The 24,403-nt window shown below is 45.6% G+C and overlaps 1 protein-coding gene across 1 annotated transcript in view; it reads left to right on the top strand.

Moving 5' to 3' along the window:
* The window catches only part of ESAM (endothelial cell adhesion molecule), a 71,473-nt gene that overhangs the window by 35,053 nt on the left and 12,017 nt on the right, over positions 1–24,403 (top strand). Inside the window, 2 exon segments of the mRNA XM_073584878.1 lie at positions 18,889–19,046; positions 21,437–21,647. Coding sequence (XP_073440979.1) covers positions 18,889–19,046; positions 21,437–21,647 — 369 coding nt within the window.

Raw genomic sequence — 24,403 nt, 5'->3', positions numbered from 1 at the left:
ATGAGGATAATAGAGATAATGGTGATGTTGGGGATAAGGAAATGATGGTCATAACGAATATAAGGATGATTATTACGATGATGAAGAGGAGGATGATGGAGATGATTATGATGGGGATAATGAAGTAGATGATAATGAGGAGGATAACGGAGCTGATGATGAGGATGACCATTAGGAGGATAATAGGGATGATTAATAGGATGATAGAGCTGAGGAGCATGATGATGAGGAGGAAAATGATTAGAAGGAAGATGATTAGAAGGATGATGGAGATCATGACGACGATGATTAGAAGGATGATGGTGGTGAGGATAATCAGGTTGATGATGAGGATAATGATAAGGAGGATGATGGGGATGATTACTATTATTTTCATCATCACTCTGTCAATCACTTCTATCATATGATGGAGTGCGGGTATTTTCGGATACATAATATTGGTGTAGCTGGTGCTGAGTGTTTGGTGTTGACCCTTCCATTGGAGGAGTCTTCTGTGTTTTGTGAATTTGGAGTGACCTCCAATTAATGGAAACTTCTACAAATGTAAGTGTAAAAGCCCAAACCAGGATCTGAAGGTGATTGTTATGGGGCGGAGACCCCGCAGTGCTGCCCACAGAGGAGATGACTCGCCTTTCTTCACCGGGCCACCCTGTCTTTTCACATCTTGTAAAAAGCAGGAAAAACTCAAGACAATGCTCGGGAAGGGCAGGAAACATCTGAGGAACGTCCTTGATAGACCCTAGAGACCTGACAACACATAGCGCAAACCTTTACTTTCAGACTGAAACTCCACTCCTTAATCATGCTCTAGGGGTGTCAGTAAGCCAGAATGGTTGGGATAGTGTCAGCACAGCCAGAGGTTGAGGTAGCGGGTCAGAAAAGGAGGGGATAGGGGGTCAGTACAAGAGGGGATGGGGGGCAGCACGCGAGTGGGTGGGTGGGGCCGCAGTGAAAGGGATGGGGGGTCAGCACAGGAAAGGATGGAGGGGTTAGCACAGGAGAGACTGGGGGCTCAGCACAAGGAGGGATGGGGGGGTCAGCCCAGGAGTGGATGGGGGGGTCCGCTCAGGAGTGGATGGGGGGTCAACACAGGATGGAATGGGGTGGTTAGCACAGGAGAGGATGGGGGGGTCAGCACAGGAGAGGATGGGGGGGTCAGCACAGAAGGGGATGGTGGGTCAGCACAGGAGGGGATGGGGGGTCAGCACAGGAGGGGATGAGGGGTCAGCTCCACCACAGGTGGGTGCCAGGGAATATTGATGATTCTGGTTATACTCATTACAACATGTCCAGTATATAAAATCATGAAATAATATAATGCTACATAGTTAGATATTACTCTTGCTGTCACTGAATGAGAACATTCTTGCAGAAATTGAGAGGCTGGAAACCCACCCTGACTCAAAGCTTCTCACATCTGATGGTTTCTTACAATGTCTCAGGGCTACACAATCCTCTGTGAGTTTGGGCTCCAGATGGAGAGCTGTTACCTGCACTGATACATTGTAACAAGTTCTCAGGCTCTGGGGGAGATTTGTTCTGCTGATGTGTTTATCTCACAGGGGATTGTCCAGACTAAATGTAATTGTAACAAACCCTCAGCTGTGAGAAGTACTAGGTAAAGATTTGTTTAGCCACTGGATATATGGTGGGTAAGAATGTTTCCATTCTCTGACAGTAAGCAGAGATCTTTTTAGTTCTCACTTGGAACCAAACACCATGGAGCACAGGAGCTTTTTTATTTCTTGTTGTAGATGTGTTGCCCCCGTGTGACCCGGCCTTCATACGTGTATCTGATACTCCCCCCATCCTTGGCCCTCTGACCCCTTATTTAGTATAATGAGCTGAACTGATGGGTTTTTGTTGCTGCATTAATTGATCTTAAAAAAAGAATTAAGTGGATGAGATGCGGGGCCGGACCCTCTGCTGACTCCATACATGGTCCGGATTCTCTTCCTGGGATCCTTGTCTGGAATTTCCCACTGGCTCTAAAGTAACAGTGTGAGAATAGTGGGACATCAGAAGGGCGGTTATCAGGCCAGGGCTTGCGAGAACTGGGGCTGCGATACTATGTTTCTTCTTCTGACCATTGTCATCCCCATAAGTGACGCATTTTAGCATTTTTCTGCATCTTTTCCTCAGTTTTCTGGTTTCATCATCCTCCCTGTAATCTCAATGTCCCATCCTTGATAGATAATCTACGACGTCATTTGGTCTTACTTCTTTTGGATACTTTGACCCCCCTCTCCTCCATTCCCACGCGTTTTTATCCTAATGAGATCTATTCATTATTGCTAAGTGAGATCATATGTGGTTGCAAGCAGGGCCAAACATGGAGGATAGAGGGCCCCAGCTGCTGGTGCTATCATTTATGTTTCAAATCCTCACTATTTGCAAGTTCTCTGCTGTTAGTGAATGGAAACATTTTTGTTAAAATGCAGCATCTGAAAACCTGTATAGAAGTAATAGAGAGTCCATAGCACAAAAAGAAAGTTGGGTCCCATGTGCTGAAGCTCCCATCCGTCCTGACTTTGAACTTTAGACAGCTGACTATTCCAGCACTTCTGCCAAGGAATTACTGAGTCGGTAATGTGACATTGGAGAAACGCATTTTGATGCCGACTTTTACACCTCTCACTACACCTATGCCTGAGTAGCAGAGCTGTGACCTGATTAAAGGGTTAATCCCATCTGGGACATTAATGACATATAAATATTCGATACATTCAGGTCCTACTACCGGTGGAAGAAAGGCAAATCACGCAGGTAAATTCAAAAGGGTTCTTTACAGTTAGAGCAGTCAAACTGTGGAATGGCGACCACAAGGGTAGTAATGGCCAACACTATAAAACCTTTATACAAGGGCTTGATGACTTCCTCAGTACGTATAACATTGTGAGTGTAACGGGGTCTACCCTGGCTGGGGTACCTCTTTCAGTACCACCCCGTGTTTTCGGAGGTCCGCTCTGCGTTGGCTGGAGTCTGAATGAATGACGCTGGCTGGAATTCCTTGGTTACATGGGCGCATATAAAAGATCACTGCTTCTCCACGTATTTCCAGTCTGACAACACTTTACTCACAGGACACAGACTATATCACACAGATACAGAGGGCAGGCCAATAGAAAAGCGGTAGGCCAGACATGCATTACAATCGGCAGGATCCGCAGGTGGTCGGATCCTGCCGATGTTTACTGTGGGAATTACAAAGGTGGAGAGAGGGCGGACAAAAGGAGAATATCGTGTCCCCTCTGCCCAGGGGCGCAGACTGTGGGCTGATGCATTAGGGACATGCATCTCACATAGAACCTATTATACATACATACAGTATAACTGCACAACATATTCTGGGTGCTGAGTGGTTCTGTAACACGTAACACGGCTCCCCTTTTCAGCGACGCGATCGGCATACACAGTCTGATCCTCAACGGATCGGTTTGGGGATGACCGAAGTTTATGGGGTTGGTACAAGTTCCGTTTGTCGACTTAGTCCCTCGGCGTTACCATTTTGTTTGCCGGGTCTGTGGTGGATGGTGAAGTCCAGAGGTTGTAGGGCTAAACTCCACGGCAGCAATCTGGTGTTGTCTCCGGAGACCCGATTAAGCCAGACTAGGGGATTATGGTCCATTAGGAGGGAAAACTGTCGTCCATACAAATATGGTTGCAACTTGTTGAGTGCCCATACTACCGCCAGGCACTCCCTCTCGATGGTCCGCATAGCTAACTTCACGGGGCAGTAGTTTCCGACTCAGGTAAGCTACCGGTTGTTCTTGGCCGTCCGACCCGACTTGGCTCAGTACTGCCCCCAATCCAAACATAGAAGCGTCTGTGTGAACAAGGAAACGTTTAGTTGGATCGGGTGCGGCCAATACAGGGGTATTGGTGAGGGCGTCCTTTAGTTGGCGGAAGGCTTCCTCACACTCTGAGGTGCAGGTTACCTGGCGGGGTTGGTTCTTACAGGTCAGATCAGTGAGGGGCTTGGGTACGCTGCTGTAATTGGGAACGAATTTCCTGTAATACCCCGCTGTTCCTAGAAACGTCATGATCTGGGTTTTAGTGCGAGGGATGGGCCATTTGGCTATGGCCTCAATCTTGGCTGGTTCTGGTCGCTGTTTCCCACTGCCCACCCAATGCCCTAAATACTGAACCTATGCTTTGCCCACGTCACACTTGTTTGGGTTCAGGGTGATTCCGGCCTGGTGGATCCTGTCCAATACTGTCTCTAGGTGATTTAGATGCTCTTCCCATGTCGCACTGTAGATGGCGATGTCGTCCAGGTAGGCACAAGCATAGTCCTGGAGACCATCCAGAAGCCGGTCAGCCAGCCTTTGGAAGGTCGCCGGGGCATTCTTCATCCCGAATGGCATAACTCGAAACTGGAATAAGCCGAACGGCGTGACAAATGCCGACTTGGGAATAGCGTCAGGACTAAGGGTAATATGCATCCGTCACTGTTTTCTCATTGAGCTTACGATAGTCTACACAAAACCGTGTAGTCCCATCCTTCTTGGGCCTAACACTACGGGGGATGCCCAGGGACTATCTGACTCTTCAATGACCCCTAAACGTAACATCTCTTGTATCTCTTGTCACATTCCCTCTCGTACAGACTCAGGTACGCGGAAGGGGTTTTGTCGCAGGGGGGTCTGATCCTGGGTCTCAACCTTGTGTTGTGCCAGGCGAGTGTACCCCGGTCTCTCTGAAAACATCCTCTGTCGCAGCCTCAACAATGCCTCCGCCTGCTGTCTCTCCCGGGGGCCTAGGTCTTCACCCAAGTGTACCTGGTCCCATGTTTTAGAGTCCTTTCCCCTAAGACATCCGGCAAGGGAAGTCCGGCTAAATCCTCTGCTTCAGGTGCACAGATGGCCACTACCTCTTCAGAGCGCTCCCGGTAGGGCTTCAGCATATTCACGTGGAACATGCGGATAACCCTGGGGTCGTCACAATCGGCGACATTATAGTTTGTGTCGGCTATTTTCCCCACTACCTGGTAGGGCCCCTGCCATGCAGCTTGATACTTATTCTGCTTAGTGAGCTCTAACACCAGGACCTTCTGTCCTATTTCCAAAGTGCGCTCTCTGGCCCTCCGATCGTACCATACGCGCTGGCGCCGCTGTGTCGCCTGCAGGTTCTCACGTACAACCTGGGTCAGCCCCTGTAGGTGGTCCCGGAATTCCAGCACATAGGGTACAATAGGTGCCCCTTCTATGAGGCCCTCCCCTTCCCAGTGTTCCAGCACTAAGTCTAGGGGTCCCCTTACCCGTCTCCCGTATGCCAGCTCGAACGAGGAGAACCCCATATAGATTCTTGGGGGCACCTCCCGATAGGCAAACAGGAGGTGTGGCAAGAATTTCTCCCAGTCCCTGTAGGTCCTGGTAAAAGTCCCAATGAGCTGTTTTAATGTCCCGTTAAAGCGTTCACACAACCCATTGGTTTGCGGGTGGTACAGGCGCTTCTAATGGACTTTACACCGCACAGCTTCCACAGTTGGTTGGTCACCTCTGCTGTAAACTGAGTACCCTGGTCCGAGATAATCTCCCGGGGAAATCCAACCCGTGAGAAAACCTGGAGCAGGGCGGCCGCCACCGTCTCTGCCAGTATGTTAGGCAACGCAACCGCCTCTGGATACCGTGTGGCATAATCTACCACTGTCAATATATACTTTTTCCCGGACGGACTGGGTTTGGCTAACGGCCCTATCAGATCGACCGCTACTTGGCTAAATGGTTCCTCCACAATGGGGAGGGGGCGTAATTTGGCCTTGCAACGATCCCCCCTCTTGTCAATGCGCTGACAACTGTCACAGGTCTGGCAGTACTGATCAACATCATAGGTTACCCCCGGCCAAAAGAAGTTTTGTGTCAGATGATGCCTCGTGCGGCTAACGCCGAAGTGCCCGGCCAAGGGTATATCATGAGAGATTCGCAGTAACTCCTGCCTATACTTCTTGGGAACTACCAGCTGTTGTTTTATAGTGGGGCTCGTCCCTGTGTGGTGCTGCTCTGTGATCCGGTAGAGGAGTCCCTGCTTCCATACAAACTGTTCCCCTTCCAGTACTCCTCTCCCCTCCTGTGCCTTCCCACGATATCCCTCTAATGAAGGATCCTCAAGTAACTCCCTCTTAAATTCATCTGGGATGGCCCAAGAAGTGTGTCTGGCTGTGGGTATACGTGCAGGGCTGGGATGTCTTACCTGGGCATCCTCTGAGTGTGATTCCGCCTCCGCAGCTCGAGCTTGTCTCCGGGTGGTCACAGGATAGGTCTCAGCCAGAGGGGCCACCGAGAATGCAGACAACATGGGCCCCAAGTCATTTCCCAGCAAGACGCCTGCAGGCAAATCCTCCATCAAGCCAACCTCAACAAGGCCATCCCCGACTCCCCAGTTCAGGTGAATCCTGGCAGTGGGTAGTCGATGTATAGCTCCCCCTGCTACACGGACTACCACTGTCCGGTCCGTCTTCTCTTGGTCCCGGACGAGATGAGGCTTCACAAGGGTCAAAGTTGCCCCGGAATCTCTTAGTCCCTGCATATGTTTCCCATTAACCCACACGACCTGTCGATGCTGTTGTCGATTATCTGCCCAGGCTGCCTGCAAGGGGTCTACTTCATGCAGCACTTCCTCCATCTCTTCCACCCCTTGGTTAGTCGTAGCCCCCAATGACGGGTCAGCTTCGCCTTGGTAGCAGTGTACAGCAGCCCGGCTGAAGGTAGCTGTTCCCGCCTTTGGCCACTGGGTATGCTGAGTCCGGTTGGAACATTGTCTTGCAGGTGGCCCAGCGGACGACAGGTGTGGCATCGCGCCCCAGGAGGACTGTGGTAGGCCGGGTTTCTAGCTGGGCCCCCTACAATCTTCGGTGGTTTGGGGCCCTCCAGGTCCATGGGCGGGCCCCTAGTTACCACCTTTGATCCGGACAACTGCGGCCTCCTGGCATCATGATGTTCATCGGCCAGACAAGCGGCTTCCTCAAGAGTTGTTGGCTGCCTGTCCCGAAGCCATTCCTGTGTCTCGGGGTTTAGTCCATTAAAGAATCGTTCTAACAGGAAGAGCTGGAGGACGTCCTCCTTAGTGGTTGCTTGGCTCCCTTGTACCCACTGTAGCAGTGACCGCCGTAATTTACAGGCCCATTCAGCGTGGGTATCGGTTATGCGTTTTATAAGTCCGCGGAACTTTTGGCGGTAGGCCTCTGGTGTCAGCGCATACCGGGCCAAGATCACTTCTTTGATCCGCTCATAGTCCATACAGTCCTCATCAGGTACCGTGCGATAGGCGTCCGCTGCCCGGCCTGTCAGCTTGTTGGCCAGAATCTGAACCCGTTCCTCCGGCATCACTTGATGAAGGGCACACTGCCGCTCAAAGTCCTGCAGAAAGCCATCAATGTCTTCCTCTGTCTCCCCCAACTGTCGGAAGGCATTATACTGGATCTTTTTGTGGCTTACTGTTGAAGGTACCTGGTCGAAGGCCAGAGCTCCCCCTGCTCGCTGACTCTCCGCTCTGCCATCTCCATCTTGGCTAGCTCCATCCTGGTCCGCTCGGCCATCTTTTCCTTCAGATCAGTATGCACATCAGCCATCACCTCTCGTATGATCTCTACTGCAGGGTTTAGGCCATAGAACGCCAGTCTGTTCTTTACCTCCCTCTGGAATTCGGTCTCCTCCACATTCACATTGGGGGGCGCTGCACTGTCGTGTTCCATGATGGGTGCTATCAAATCCGGTTTTGTTTTGTTGCTGGCGATCAACCCTCGGGCTTCCACCAGATCTTTTAATGTAGTCCTCTTTAACTTCTGGTACTTATTTTCCATTCATTCCTTTCCTCCTGTAGAAGGGGTATCAAATCCCGCTGTCTGCCACCAGTGTAACGGGGTCTACCCAGGCTGGGGTACCTCTTTCAGTACCACCCCGTGTTTTCGGAGGTCCGCTCTGCGTTGTCTGGAGTCTGAATGAATGACGCTGGCTGGAATTCCTTGGTTACATGGGCGCATATAAAAGATCACTGCTTCTCCACGTATTTCCAGTCTGACAACACTTTACTCACAGGACACAGAATATATCACACAGATACAGAGGGAGGGCCAATAGAAAAGCGGCAGGCCAGACATGCATTACAAAAGCCGCAGGTGGCCGGAGCCTGCCGATGTTTACTGTGGGAATTACAAAGGTGGGGGGAGGGCGGACAAAAGGAGAATATCGTGTCCTCTCTGCCCAGGGGCGCAGCCTGTGGGCTGATGCATTAGGGACATGCATCTCACATAGAACCTATTATACATACATATAACTGCACAACATATTCTGGGTGCTGAGTGGTTCTGTAACACGTAACAGTGAGTTATAAAAGTGCTTCTCACAAAATTAGAATATTATCAAAAAGTTAATTTATTTCAGTTCTTCAATACAAAAAGTGAAACTCATATTATATAGAGTCATTACACACAGAGTGATCTATTTCCAGTGTTTATTTCTGTTAATGTTGATGATTTTGGCTTACAGCCAATGAAAACCCAAAAGTCATTATCTCAGTAAATTATAATAATGAACCAAAAACAACTGCAAAGGCTTCCTAATCATTTACAAAGGTCCCTTAGTCTGTTTCAGTTGGCTCCACAATCATGGGGAAGACTGTTGTCTTGACAGATGTCCAGAAGGCAGTCATTGACACACTCCATAAGGAGGGTAAGTCACAAAAGGTCATTGTTAAAGAAGCTGGCTGTTCACAGAGTGTTGTATCCAAGCATATTAATGGGAAGTTGAGTGGAAGGAAAAAGTGTGGCAGAAAAAGATGCATAAGCAACCAGGATAACTGCAGCCTTGAAAGGATTGTTAAGAAAAGGCCATTCAAAAATTTGGGGGAGATTCACAAGGAGTGGACTGCTGGAGTCATTGCTTCAAGAGCTACCACACAGACGTATCCAAGACATGGGCAACACGTGTCGCATTCCTTGTGTCAAGCGACATATGACCAATAGACAACGTCAGAAGCGTCTTACCTGGGCCAAGGAGAAAAAGAACTGGACTGTTGCTCAGTGTCCAAGATGTTGCTTTCAAAGGAAAGTAAATTTTGCATTTCAGTTGGAAATCAAGGTCCAAGAGTCTGGAGGAAGAGTGGAGAGGACACAATACAAGCTGCTTGAGGTCTAGTGTGAAGTTTCCACGATCAGTGATGGTTTGGGGAGCCATGTCATCTGCTGGTATAGGTCCACTGTGTTTTATCAAGACCAAAGTCAGTGCAGCCGTCTACCAGGAAATTTTAGAGCACTTCGTGCTTCCCTCTGCCGACAAGCTTTTTGGAGATGGAAATTTCTTTCTCCAGCATTACTTGGCACCTGTCCACACTGCCAAAAGTACCAATGCCTGGTTTACAAAGAACAGTATCACTGTGCTTGATTGGCCAGCAAACACGCCTGACCTTAGCCCCATAGAGAATCTATGGAGTATTGTCAAGAGGAAGATGAGAGACACCGGATCCAACAATGTAGACAAACTGAAGGCTGCTATCAAAGCAACCTGGGCTTCCATAACCCCTCAGCAGTGCCACAGGCTGATCGCCTCCATGCCACGCCTCATTGATGCAGTATTTGATGTAAAAGGAGCCCCGACCAATTATTGAGTGCATTTACTGAATATACATTTCAGTAGGTCAACATTTTGGATTTAAAAATCTTTGTTCAAGCTGTTGTTATAAAGTATTCTAATTTATTGAGATAATGACTTTTGGGTTTTCATTGGCTGTAAGCCATAATCATCAACATTAACAGAAATAAACACGTGAAATAGATCACTCTGTGTGTAACGACTCTATATAGAGATTCACTTTTTGTATGGAACTGAAATAAATTAACTTTTTGATGATATTCTAATTTTGTGAGAAGCACCTGTAGATAATCTAGTGGCAAAATATATAATTGGTGGAGAAAAGTCGAACTTGATGAACCAGGTTCTGTTTTTAACCTATGTAAGCACTGCTAGGACTCTTATGTCTTGAGGATGGTGGGACCCCATCTGCTTTCTGTCACTGAATGAAAACATCTCATTTACGTCAATGCGTTGGAAACTTGTCCTGACCCACCATTTCACACAGCAGAGGGTTTGCTACAATTGCCTCCGATCTGCACAAGTTGTGAGCTTTACAGCCTGGACTCTGGACCGATACATTGTAACAAACTATCAGGACAGGTGAGATTTGTGGCACCTGCTTTAGATGTGGATAACCCTATAATGGCGGACTCTTCCCAGTGGCCCAGTGCTGATCTATGTTGGGTGGCGTAACAATGTATCAGAGGATCTCTCGACACATGTGATGGCGTTCTTCTCCATATTTTTCACCTCCAGGTATTCGATCCTGACATTTCATGCTAAGTCCACGGTGAGGGAGTTGTCAGCTATAAATATACCTCAGTAAAGAGTGGGCACAGCTCCTGTTTATTTAGGTGAAGGCTACATTGTTCTGGTGCACATGTGCAGCTGTTTTCTCGAGTTTATCAGCCAGAGCATGGCTTCCTGAGCAGATAACCAGAACACAGGAGGAAATGCTCCGCCATGAGGGACAATGGCGAATAATAACATTTAGAGTGGAATTATCAGAGCGGTCAGCAGAGAATCAGGGCGACCACCTCCCGGCCACGAATCAAAGGGCCGGCGCTCATGTACGTAGGCTAGCCACTGTACACTGAAAAGTTCTGCAACTTTCTATTAGACTTTCTGCTTTATTTCTTTAGCTTTTTCAAGATCTCTGTTTGCTCTTAGCGAATGCAGAGGCTGAAGGCCTAATAGTTCTCACAGCTGAGGTTTGCCACCTTGGGATCCAGTGTAGACAGTCCTCTGCTAGGTTCCCAGCCTGGTCTCAAGGCCTTCACCTACACTGACACATTGTGACTAATTATTGGATGGGGAAATATGGAAGTCCACGTCCAAGATGCATCAGGTAGTTGGTTTCCAACCAGAGATTCCAGATGAGACTTCGATTCTGCATTGGTTTTATTGAAGGCGTTTCGGGGCATTGACCACAGTGGCCTGTAGGAATATGGGGGTCGGTGAGTTTCCCCTAAATGCACTGTACATTGGACTAATGCAGAATAATCTGCTGAATCTCAGACGCCGCCGGATCTGCGCTCACCTGGCAGCTCGGGGTGACATCATGAAATGCGTTGTCTTCTACTAACTATATAACCAATTCTGAATGATGTGATGTTGTCTCCCCGGCAGCGCTCCCATCCCCCCATCTCTCGTTTCTTCTCCGCCGTATCCTCTGATCTTTACTGTTACATAGTGCACCTTGTGGCTGCAGCGTCCAGTTAATGCAGCGCAATGTAAGGAAAATCCACGAGTCCTCCACCTCCAGGCTACTGCATTAATGGTAATGGCCGGCTAATGGATGGATGAAAGCTCTGGCCCCGTGCCCAGTACTGCTGCCTGCTGCAGTCAATATTCGTTACCCATAATGAACCCTAAAGAGCACGACATTATTACATGGTATGAGAAGCCCTCAGAACCGAATCATCAGCTCAGCCACACTTTCTGGCAGCTGCTGCAAAATTCACATCTATCACAGTCTACACCCTCATTACATCCAGAGCTGAATTTATAATTCTGCGTTACAGTATAGTTTTTTATACCTAGGTGCAACTTAAAGCTGATGGAACGATGTAAAATATGTACTCGGCCAATACCATTCAGGCGCCATTTATAAAACTGGTGTCTTCTTATATTGCAAAGCAGTAATTAATATCTTTGTCTTCTTTCTGTGGAGTCGCAGTCCCATGTTCGAGCTTCCATCTTGGCCCTCCATAATAAATCCTTCATTCCATCTACGCTTGTGGCAATCAATGTATTGTCTGCGCATTTAAGATTTTTGATGATTCGTCCAGCAATTTTGATTCCTTCTTCTTTTTCGGCAAATCCAGCCGTCCTGAGAAGAGCTTCTGCATATAAACTCAAGAGACAAGGTGGTGACAGTATGCCGCCTCGCTCTCCTCCGAACCGTGCCGTGTCGCCCTGCTCCGTTCGGACTGTTGCTTCTTGGTCGTTATAAAGGTTCCTAATTAGGTAGGCTGATCAGGTGATTCGTCCCACCAATATCCTTCATGGTATTCCGACGTTTCCAGTGATCAATACAGTCAAAAGCTTTGCTGTAGTCGATGAGGAAAAAATGGGATAATTGGCAATTTACAGCTTTTTAAAATTTGCAGCGACTCTTGAGATATGAACACTTTTGTTTTCGGCTCATGGTCTTGCGAGCTTGTGCAGCGCTTACAAGCTCTTTTCTATTCAGCCTGTAAACACTGTTTTGATGCTGTCAAGATCACTGTTTTGATGCTGTCAAGATCACTGGACTGTATTGTCACCTACACAGCAAAGCACTTCCAAGCTAAGCAGCAGCGGTGGTCGGACTCTTAGGCAACGAACTGTAAACACAACTCTTAATATCTCAAGAACAGCGGCAAAATTTAACAACCAGTAAATTGAAAAAGCGTTTGATTGAAACTAGCTGAAAATGCCCAAATATGAAGATGGGAATAACCTAATCCAGATCTTCAGTCACAATTATACTTTTACATAATATTGTAGGCTCCATTCATAAATGTAGAAATATATTTGGAATTACTGGTAACTAAACAGTGTGCATCTGATGGGGAACAAAAACCTTTTTCACAGCCTGATTTCCCTGAAGAAGCCAGCAATGGCGAAACTTGTCGAGGAGGCTGCTGTTTAAATTTTATAGCAGTCAGGCCATATTGATGATAAATGTCATAGAGTGGTCTATGGCCATCAAGCCTGAAACTCCATTGACATTAGCAAATCAATGTCCCGTTGTTGTTGATAGGCCTTACATAGGGAAGCATTCAACAATACTCCCACCCCCCCAAGGCTAATTAGCCAGTGAAACTGATCATTACAATTATCGCAATGGGAGGGATTGAATAATACCTACCTCCATGTGAGATCGCTTATCAAGAGAAAATGTATCAAAAGGGGAAGAATTGATTAATACTGGCCCCCAAAATAATAGCCACCAGACAGTGGAAATTGGAATTGTGAAATGAGGAATTATATCCCCCCCAATGGCTCATACAGTAAGTCAGGACATTACTAATCAATGTGGACTATGTATTGTTAATCACAACTTATTATTATAGTTTAGTCAATAAAAGTTATTTTTTAAATCTCAGAATCTTTAGATAGGGTTTATTTGCCATTCAGCAACTTGTAAATTATATTGTTAAACCCTACGCTGATTCTGTTTTGAGCAAATTTTGGATATTTATCCCACAGTGATGATGACCCCTGACCGTAATAATTGCCCCTTAAGTGCCCCCGCACAATAGTCATGACCCCTTCTAGTAATAATGTCTTAGAGCCCCCCACACAGTAGTGATGCCCACTTGGTGCCTTCGAACCATAAATTTGAGATATGGAAATAGCGTGACAAATATTGTGCATGCCCACCTATCGCTTCACTCATGATAAGCGGCATGACCTGAGCCTGGCGGCCTCTTATCTCCTGTCCTATATATGAATAAAATGGACGCATGTATGTGGCCGGAGCCAAGATATGACTAGGGCTCATCTAGAGTTAATGTTTATCTCAAGGACCTTGGAACGGCCCTATATGGGACGTAGTTAGGAATACACCCTGGTTATACACGGTGAAGGGCGCAGTCACCTGCAGGAGCAGAACTCTTAGGTATGTGCTCAATCACTTAGGTTGGGCTCGGTGCAGAAATAAGTTCTGGTCATTCCATCATCACAATGATAATCATCATGTGACACGACGTGCTTTACACCACTTCAGCTGACATCTGGCATTGAGCATTACGACATAGGCTTCCATGCTTGACCACCATAAAGCCCCTGACACATAACTATGGGTGCGTTCACACTGCATCTTTTTCTGGCTTTTTTTTTCTTTTAAACGACTTCATTTATGAAACTAAACACTGGAGAAATCTCTTAGAAACGCTGAAAAGAATCATCCTATTTGTTTAATTGGAAACACGACTTGCTGTCTACATTCTGGGCTTGCAATGAGGCCAAGCCTTTAAAAGAAGTGACATGTCCGTTCTTCAGGCGTTTTCAAGGAAGACGCTCTGCGCTACAATAGAAGGCAATGAAAGGATAAAAAGAGGCCAGGTCATCTTTCTGAGAATTTTTTTCAGTGTTTTTACCTAAAAAGAATACAAATGTTGTATTCACTTGTTAATCAATTTTAAGAAAAAAAACAGAGGAAAAACAACAATAAAAAACTGTAAAAAAAAAAAAAAGCTGGAGAAAGGTAACAAAAAACACGTGGAAAAATGTAAAAAAATTCTCATGCTTACAAAACACGGAGAAATTGGTGTGTGCCTTTTGGGTTTTCATTGGCTGTAAGCCATAATCATCCACATTTACAGAAATAAACACGTGAAATAGATCACTCTGTTTGTAATAACGCTATATAATATATGAGTTTCACTTTTTGTATTGAAGAACTGAAATAAATTCACTTTTTGATGATATTCTAAATTTGTGAGAAGCACCTCTATATTCCAAAAAAAAGGGAAAAGCGGCACAAATCAAAAAGTGCAGGTATGGGCCACAGTCCCGACCACTGGGCTATGGAATACAAATTGTAGCCCTCAAAAAAGTGATAAAATGTATTTATTCCAAGCCCATTGCCAACCGTCCAGTAATTCGTGGGCAGCCCCCCGAAAATAGGGCACTTTCTTCACGTCTTTAAAAAAAATGTGATGTGTCAGTGATTTTTTTTTGCAGCTGGGAAGACTTGTACAGGGTTTTATGTCTGCAGTCATCACCCCTTTTCCAGTTCATAGTGACTGCAGCCGATGTGTTCATGTCACTTATAATCTTAATGATTTAATATGGTCATCTAATGTGTCCGTAAAAAATGTTGGCAGTCCGTGATTTTTTTAGAAGCTGTCCAGAAAAAAAAAATCAAGTTTGCCACCCTGATGCTGGGCACTTCCTGATTGTGGGTCAGGGTGGGATACATCTCTCTATGGGGGGGTGAAGGTTAAATACCGTAAATCGAGCGCCGCAGCCTCTTCTGTGCGTCCAGGCAGAATAAGCTCCTTTCCTCGGTGGTTGTTTAATCATCTTGATGGGACTTTTGGAGCAGAGCGTCTTAATGCTGGCGGCTGTGCGCTGCTCACAGTCCTGTCTTTTCTCCTACTGTCATAATCCCAAATTAGAGATGTGAAAAGACTTAATAAGAATTATTATTTCCTCCCACTTGCTACAGGCCACATTGGGGGGAGACGTCTCCAGTGTCCCCAGAAAAGATCTCATCAGACATTCATATTGTGGTTTACTCCACAAAAGCTTCAGCTCCAAGAATGTATCCTGCTACATATCCCTCAATAATAGCAGCTCAGTGACATCACCGCTGATCTCTGGTGATGGATAGGAGGCATTCTCAGTGATGTCACCGCTGATCTCTGGTGATGGATAGGCGGCATTCTCAGTGATGTCACCGCTGATCTCTGGTGATGGATAGGCGGCATTCTCAGTGATGTCACCGCTGATCTCTGGTGATGGATAGGTGGCATTCTCAGTGATGTCACCGCTGATCTCTGGTGATGGATAGGAGGCATTCTCAGTGATGTCACCGCTGATCTCTGGTGATGGATAGGCGGCATTCTCAGTGATGTCACCGCTGATCTCTGGTGATGGATAGGAGGCATTCTCAGTGATGTCACCGCTGATCTCTGGTGATGGATAGGCGGCATTCTCAGTGATGTCACAGCTGATCTCTGGTGATGGATAGGCGGCATTCTCAGTGATGTCACCGCTGATCTCTGGTGATGGATAGGTGGCATTCTCAGTGATGTCACCGCTGATCTCTGGTGATGGATAGGAGGCATTCTCAGTGATGTCACCGCTGATCTCTGGTGATGGATAGGCGGCATTCTCAGTGATGTCACCGCTGATCTCTGGTGATGGATAGGAGGCATTCTCAGTGATGTCACCGCTGATCTCTGGTGATGGATAGGCGGCTTTCTCAGTGATGTCACAGCTGATCTCTGGTGATGGATAGGTGGCATTCTCAGTGATGTAACCGCTGATCTCTAGTGATGAATAGGTGGCATTCTCATTGATGTCACTGCTGATCTCTGGTGATGGATAGGAGGTATTCTCAGTGATGTGACTGCTGATCTCTGGTGATGGATAGGAAGCATTGACAGTGATGTCACTGCTGATGTCTAGTGATGTCACCGCTGATGTCTAGTGATGGATAGGTGGCATTCTCAGTGATGTCACTGCTGATCTCTGGTGATGGATAGTTGGCATTCTCATTGATATCACTCCTGATCTCTGGTGATGGGTAGGAGGCATTATCAGTGATGTCACTGCTGATGTCTAGTGATGTCACCGCTGATCTCTAGTGATGGACAGGCGGCATTCTCAGTGATCTTACGGCTGATCTCTTGTGATGGATAGGGCGCAATCTCAGTCTAGTGATGTCACCGCTGATCCTGGTGATAGATAGGTAACATTCTCAGTGATGTCACTGCTGATCTCTAGTGATGGATAGGAGGCATTGTCAGTGATGTCACCGCTGATTTCTAGTAATGTCACCGCTGATCTCTAGTGATAGATAGGAGGCATTCTTAGTGATGACACCGCTGATCTCTGGTGATGGATAGGAGGCATTCTCAGTGATGTCACCACTGATCTCTAGCAATAGGCAGCCCTCTTCAGTGATGTCACTGCTGATCTCTGGTGATGGATAGGAGGCATTCTCAGTGATGTCACCGCTGATCTCTAGTGATGGATAGGAGGCATTCTCAGTGAAGTCACCGCTGATCCCTGGTGATGGATAGGAGGCATTCTCAGTGATGCTATAATCTCATATATAGACAGGCTTTATTATATTATTTTCTTCCCTGGAGCGGTAATAGTTAAATAGTTCACGTTCTGGTCATTCCTGCCTCAGATCAGTCTATTTAGGTTAATAATTGATTCCTAGTTGCATTACTTACATGGCAGGAGGTGATGGGGACGAGTGTTTTACTGTTAGTACGGTGATGGGCAGGTAACAGGATGTGTGGGATATGTCTGATGAAGTCATAAGGGTAAATCTGATAGTCAGGACAGATTGCTGCTCACTGCACTGTGGGACATTGTGTGTCCGATGGGAATCTTGTGTAAGTGCCTGCACCTAAAAGATCAGAACTGGTTGCCGTACAGTAGACTATCCCTCCATGCTGCACAGACTTGGTTGATCATACACTGCTCAAAAAAATAAAGGGAACACTTATAGTCTGTTGTTTAACTCCAAGTAAATAAAACTTCTGTGAAATCAAACTGTCCACTTAAGAAGGAACACTGTTTCACAATCAACTTCACGTGCTGTTGTGCAAATGGTCTATTCCATGATGGAAATTATTGGCAATTATCAAGACACCCTCAATAAAGGAGTGGTTCTGCAGGTGGGGACCACAGACCACATCTCAGTACCAATGCTTTCTGGCTGATGTTTTGGTCACTTTTGAATGTTGGTTGTGCTTTCACACTCGTGGTAGCATGAGACAGACTCTACAACCCACACACGTGGCTCAAGTAGTGCAGCTCATCCAGGATGGCACATCAATGTGAGCTGTGTCAAGAAGGTTTGCTGTGTCTGTCAGCGTAGTGTCCAGAGGCTGGAGGCGCTACCAGGAGAAAGGCCAGCACACCAGGAGACATGGAGTGGAAGAAACCAACTCTATGAGGATGGTCTGAGTACCCGACGTCCACAGATGGGGGTTGTACACACAGCCCAACACTGTGCGGCCCTCCAAAGAAATGCCACCCCACACCATTACTGACCCACTGCCAAATCGGTCATGCTGAAGGATGTTGCAAGCAGCAGATCGCTCTCCACGGCGTCTCCAGACTCTGTCACGTCTGTCACATGTGCTCAGTGTGAACCTGCTTTCATCTGTGAAGAGCACAGGGCGTCAGTGGCGAATTTGCCAATCCTAGTGTTCTATGGTAAATGCCAAGCATCCTGCACAGTGTTGGGCTGTGAGCACAACCCCCATCTGTGGAAGTTGGCCTCTCAGACCATCCTCATGGAGTCGGTTTCTAACTGTTTGTGCAGACACATGCACATATGTGGCCTTCTGGAGGTCATTTTGCAGGGCTCTGGCAGTGCTCCTCCTGTTCCTCCTTACACAAAGGCGGAGGTAGCGGTCCTGCAGCTGGGTTGTTGCCCTCTTACGGCCCCCTCCACGTTTCCTGGTGTACTGGCCTGTCTCCTGGTAGCGCCTCCAGCCTCTGGATACTACGCTGACAGACACAGCAAACCTTCTTGCCACAGCTCGCATTCATGTGCCATCTGGGATGAGCTGCACTACCTGAGCCACTTGTGCGGGTTGTATAGTCCGTCTCTTGCTACCACGAGTGTGAAAGCACAACCAACATTCAAAAGTGACCAAAACATCAGCCATAAAGCATTGGTACTGAGATGTGGTCTGTGGTCCCCACCTGCAGAACCACTCCTTTATTGAGGGTGTCTTGATATTTGCCAATAATTTCCCTCTGTTGTCTATTCCATTTGGACAACAGCATGTGAAATTGATTGTCAATCAGTGTTGCTTCCTAAGTGGACACTTTGTTTTCACAGAAGTTTGATTTACTTGGAGATATATTTTGTTGTTTAAGTGTTCCCTTTATTTTTTTAGCAGTGTATTAGAAATCAGAGACTTCTGGAGAAATATATTTAATAAGTAGGAATTAATAATGCATTTACATAATGTTCATAAAGTCTGTGCCCAATGTTAACCCCCACATACTCCACACTAAAGATTTCCTAGTTTTCTGTTACTCTTCTCATTATAGTTATTTTTTTCTCATCTGTAAATTATTTGTTCACACTGATCAGTAACAGAAATAATTCTCTCTCTACAAACAGAAGTCTCCTTGGCGCTGCTGGAAGTTCATGTGGAGCAGAAATTAGTGACAGTAATACAAGGTCAGAATGTCACCCTCCCAGTCTGGTATTCAAGCAGCTCAGATGAAAAGCCCTATATCACCTGGTTCATACAGCGAGCGCAGGAGGAGCAAACACAGGTACAGTATCCTGGAGATAATACTGCAAGAGAACACTCCACTGCTTACAAGAATATAACTACTATAGTACTGCTCCTATGTACAACAATATAACTACTATAATACAGCTCATATGTAAAAGAATATAACTACTATAATACTGCCCCTATATACAAGAACATAACTACTATAATACTGCCCCTATGTATAAGAATATAACTACTATAATACTGCTTCCTATGTGCAAGAATATAATATAATACTGCTCCCTATGTAAAAGAATATAACTACAATCATACTGCTCCTATGTACAAGAATATAACTACTGTAATACTGCCCCTATGTACAAGTAAATAACTACTATAATACTTTCCCCTATGTACAAGAATATAACTACTATGATACTGCTCCATATACACAAGAATATACTTGCTATAATACTGCTCCTATGTACAATAATATAACTACTATAATACTGCTCCTATGTACAAGAATATAACTACTATAATACTGCCCCTATGTACAAGAATATAATTACTATAATACTGCCCCTATATACAAGAATATAACTTCTATAATACTGCTCCTATGTACAAGAATATAACTACTATAATACTGCCCCCTATGTACAAGAATATTACTACTATAATACTGCCCCTATGTACAAGAATATAACTACTATAATACTGCTCTTATGTACAGGAATACAACTACTATAATAATGCTCCTATGTACACTACCGTTCAAAAGTTTAGGGTCACTTAGAAATTTCCTTATTTTTGAAAGAAAAGCAGTTTTTTCCAATGAAGCTAACATTTAATGATTCAGAAATACCCTCTATACATTGTTAATGTGGTAAATGACTATTCTAGCTGCAAACGTCTGGTTTGTAATGCAGTATCTTCATAGGTGTATAGAGGCCCATTTCCAACAACCATCACTCCAGTGTTCTTATGGTACTTTGTTTTTGCTAACTGTGTAAGAAGGCTAATGGATTGTTACAATATCCTTGAAAACCCTTGTGCAAGTATGTTGGCACAGCTGAAAACAGTTTGGCTGATTAGAGAAGCTATAAACCTGACCTTCCTTTGAGCTAGTTGATAATCTGGAGCATTGCATTTGTTGGTTCCATTAACCCCTCAAAATGGCCAGAAAAAAAGAACTTTCATGTGAAACTCGACAGTCTATTCTTGTTCTTAGAAATGAAGGCTATTCCATATGAGAAGTTGCCAAGAAACTGAAGATTTCCTACAACAGTGAGTACTATTCCCTTCAGAGGAGAGAACAAACAGGCTCTAACCAGAGTAGAAAGAGAAGTGGGAGGCCCCGCTGCACAACTGAGCAACAAGACAAGTCATTAGAGTCTGTAGTTTGAGAAATCGACTTCTCACAGGTCCTCAACTGGCAGCTTCATTAAATAATACACGCAAAACGCCAGTGTCAACATCTGCAGTGAAGAGGCAACTCCGGGATACTGGCCTTCAGGGAGAGTGGCAGAGAAAAAGCCATATCTCAGATTGGCTAATAAAAGGAAAAGATTAATATGGACAAAAGAACACAGACATTGGACAGAGGAAGATTGGGAAAAAGTGTTATGGACAGACGAATCCAAGTTTGGGGTGTTTGGATCACACAGAACATTTGCAAGACGCAGAACAACTGAAAAGATACTGGAAGAGTGCCCAACGCCATCTGTCAAGCATGGTGGAGGTAATGTGATGGTCTGGGGTTGTTTTGTTACTGGTAAAGTGGGCGATTTGTACATGGTAAAAGGGATTTTGAATAAGGAAGGCTATCACTCCATTTGGCAACACCATGCCATACCCTGTGGACAGCACTTGATTGGAGCCAACTTCATCCTACAACAGGACAATGACCCAAAGCACACCTCCAAATTATGCAAGAACTATTTAGGGAAGAAGCAGGCAGCTGGTATTCCATCTGTAATGGAGTGACCAGCGCAGTCACCAGATCTCAACTCCATTGAGCTGTTGTGGGAGCAGCTTGACCGTATGGTGCGCAAAAAGTGCCCATCAGGCCAAACCAACTTGTGAGAGGGGCTTCTGGAAGCATGGGGAGAAATTTCTCCAGATTACCTCAGCAAACTAACTGCTAGAATGCCAAAGGTCTGCAATGCTGTAATTGCTGCATCGGGAGCATTCTTTGACGAAAGCAAAGTTTGAAGGAGAAAATTATTATTTCAAATAATCTTTTTTTCAAACCTTACAATGTCTGGACTAGATATTAAATTCATTTGGCAACTCATTTGATTAATAAAAGTATGAGTTTTCATGGAAAACACAATTTTCTGGGTGACCCCAAACTTTTGAACGGTAGTGTACACAAATTTACTATAATGCTATAATAGTTTCCTATTCTCTCATCTTGATGTTATTCTCTCACATTTGCAGATCTTCAGGTACATGGATGGAAAGGCCGACATTGCGGAGGGTTTTAGGGGCCGGTTAGATTTCGTGTACAAGATGCCATCAAGGAACATCTCGATCATCATTAATAAGACTCAGGCCTCAGACACCGGACAATATCGCTGCTATGTGAATGTGCTCAATGATCAGAATGTGGGCAGCAGTAACATCGGGGTGATTGATGTGTCCATCCTGGGTGAGTGTGGGAGGTTGTGTGGGGTTGGGATAGTGTGCAGGAATGTCCTGCTATTATTAGTGTACAATTCGAGTAGCTCAGGATGTGATTGTGTGAAGGGAGGGACGATCTGCAGAAATCATTAGCATCAGACAATGCAGCAATAAATGGATTAATACACGGGGGCGGCGGTGGGAGCAGCCTGCGAGGGAGGAACAAAACACAGGAACCAAGGTTATTCTTAGAATTTACTGTGCAGTAGGAAAAAATACAACTCCACCTAAAACTACAAAATCCCCACTACCTTAAATTGTACTCGACAGTGAAGCCCTACATAAGATTACCGTCCTCAGTGTCCCCATAACATTACTGGCCTCAGTGTCCCCATAACACTACCTGCCTCAATGCCCCCACAACATTACCATCCACAGTCACCTCCCCCATAATATTACTCACCTCAGTCACCTCCCCCATAACATTAACATCCACAGTCACCTCCCCCATAACATTGCCGGCCACAGTCACCTCCCCCATAACATTACCGGCCACAGTCACCTCCCCCCATAACATTACCATCCACAGTCACCTCCCCCATAACATTACCAGCCACAGTCACTTCCCCCATAACATTACCATCCAGTCACCTCCCCCATAACATTACCATCCACAGTCACCTCCCCCCATAACATTACCATCCACAGTCACCTCCCCCCATAACATTACCATCCACAGTCACCTCCCCCATAACATAACCAGCCACAGTCACCTCCCCCATAATATTACCATCCACAGTCACCTCCCCCATAACATTACCATCCACAGTCACCTTCCCATAACATTACCATCCACAGTCAACTCCCTCATAACATCACCACAGGGGCAGATACTGACACTGAGTCCCCTGTGCAAGAAATGTGTCTGGGGGCCCCCTCTTTTTATGGCGACAAAGCTATATATATATATATATATATATGGGACTATGGGATGGAGGATGTGTGATGGGTATATGGGCACTCGACTATGGGATGGAGGATATGTATGATGGGTATATGGGCACGGGCCTATGGGATGGAGGATAATTATAATTTGCTATAACTAACCACAGTTAGTTACTATGCCCGGGCAGCGCCGGGCTCTTCAGCTAGTATATACATATATATATATATATATATATATATATATATATACACACACACATATATATATATATATATTTATATATATTAGTGCCTTGCAAAAGTATTAGGCCCCCTGGAACTTTTCAACCTTTTCCCACATATCATGCTTCAAACATAAAGATACCGAATGTAAATTTTTGGTGAAGAATCAGCAACAAGTGGGACACAATTGTGAAGTTGAACAAAATTTATTGGTTATTTTATATTTTTGCGTAAATTCGAAAACTGAAAAGTGGGGAGTGCAATATTATTCGGCCCCTTTAACTTAATACTTTGTTGCGCCACCTTTTGCTGCGATTACAGCTGCAAGTCACTTGGGGTATGTCTCTATCAGTTTTGTACATCGAGAGACTGAAATTCTTGCCCATTCTTCCTTGGCAAACAGCTCGAGCTCAGTGAGGTTGGATGGAGATCGTTTGTTAACAGCAGTTTTCAGCTCTTTCCACGGATTCTCGATTGGATTCAGGTCTGGACTGTGACTTGGCCATTCCAAGGCCGGGGTCACACTGGCGAGGAATACGGGCGAGTGAGAGGCGCTAAAAGCACGCATTAGACACGGACCAATGATTCTCTATGGGGTCCCTCGCACCAGCCGTATATTTCTCCTCCGTATTCTACGGTCCGTGCCAATCGCAGCATGCTGCGATTGTCAGCGTACTACGGCCGTAATACGCCAATGCAAGTCTATGGGTGCGCAAAAAATACGGATTACACACGGACCACACATGTGACTTGCGAGAAATACGCACCCGGTGTCTTTTAGCAAAGCCGGCAATTCAGTGCGCTATACAGTAAACTCACACTAACAGGTTTAATAAAGAAAGAAAGAATAGATATAGACACATAGAATGCATATATATATATATATATATATATATATATATATATATATATGTGTGTGTCTATATCTATTCTTTGGTTTCTGTTATACACCCTGTCATAGGGCTCCATTATATGTCCATTTTGCAAGCCTGCGAGAAAATCTCGCCACATGGATGCCATATGGATGCTTTCATGCGCAAAATACGCGACCACACCTTGATTACGGATGACATACGGAGCACTGTTTAGGGGTCTGTCATCCGTATTACGCATGTAAAATACTGACCGTATTTTGCGTCGGTTAGTGTGATCCCGGCCTAACACCTGGATACATTTATTTGTGAACCATTCCATTGTAGATTTTGCTTTATGTTTGGGATCATTGTCTTGTTGGAAGACAAATTTCCGTCCCAGTCTCAGGTCTTTTGCAGACTCCAACAGGTTTTCTTCAAGAATGGTCCTGTATTTGGCTCCATTCATCTTCCCATCAATTTTAACCATCTTCCCTGTCTCTGCTGAAGAAAAGCAGGCCCAAACCATGATTCTGCCACCACCATGTTTGACAGTGGGGATGGTGTGTTCAGGGTGATTTGCTGTGTTGCCTTTACACCAAACATCGTTTGGCATTGTTGCCAAAAAGTTTGATTTTGGTTTCATCTGACCAGAGCACCTTCTTCCACATGTTTGGTGTGTCTCCCATGTGGCTTGTTGCAAACTTTAAACAACACTTTTTATGGATATCTTTGAAAAATGGCTTTCTTTTTGCTACTCTTCCAT

Source organism: Dendrobates tinctorius, unplaced genomic scaffold (assembly GCF_039654945.1).
Source record: "Dendrobates tinctorius isolate UK_male_01 unplaced genomic scaffold, ASM3965494v1 ptg000086l, whole genome shotgun sequence".
NCBI lineage: Eukaryota > Metazoa > Chordata > Amphibia > Anura > Dendrobatidae > Dendrobates > Dendrobates tinctorius.
This window is presented reverse-complemented; position numbering and strand designations above follow the sequence as displayed.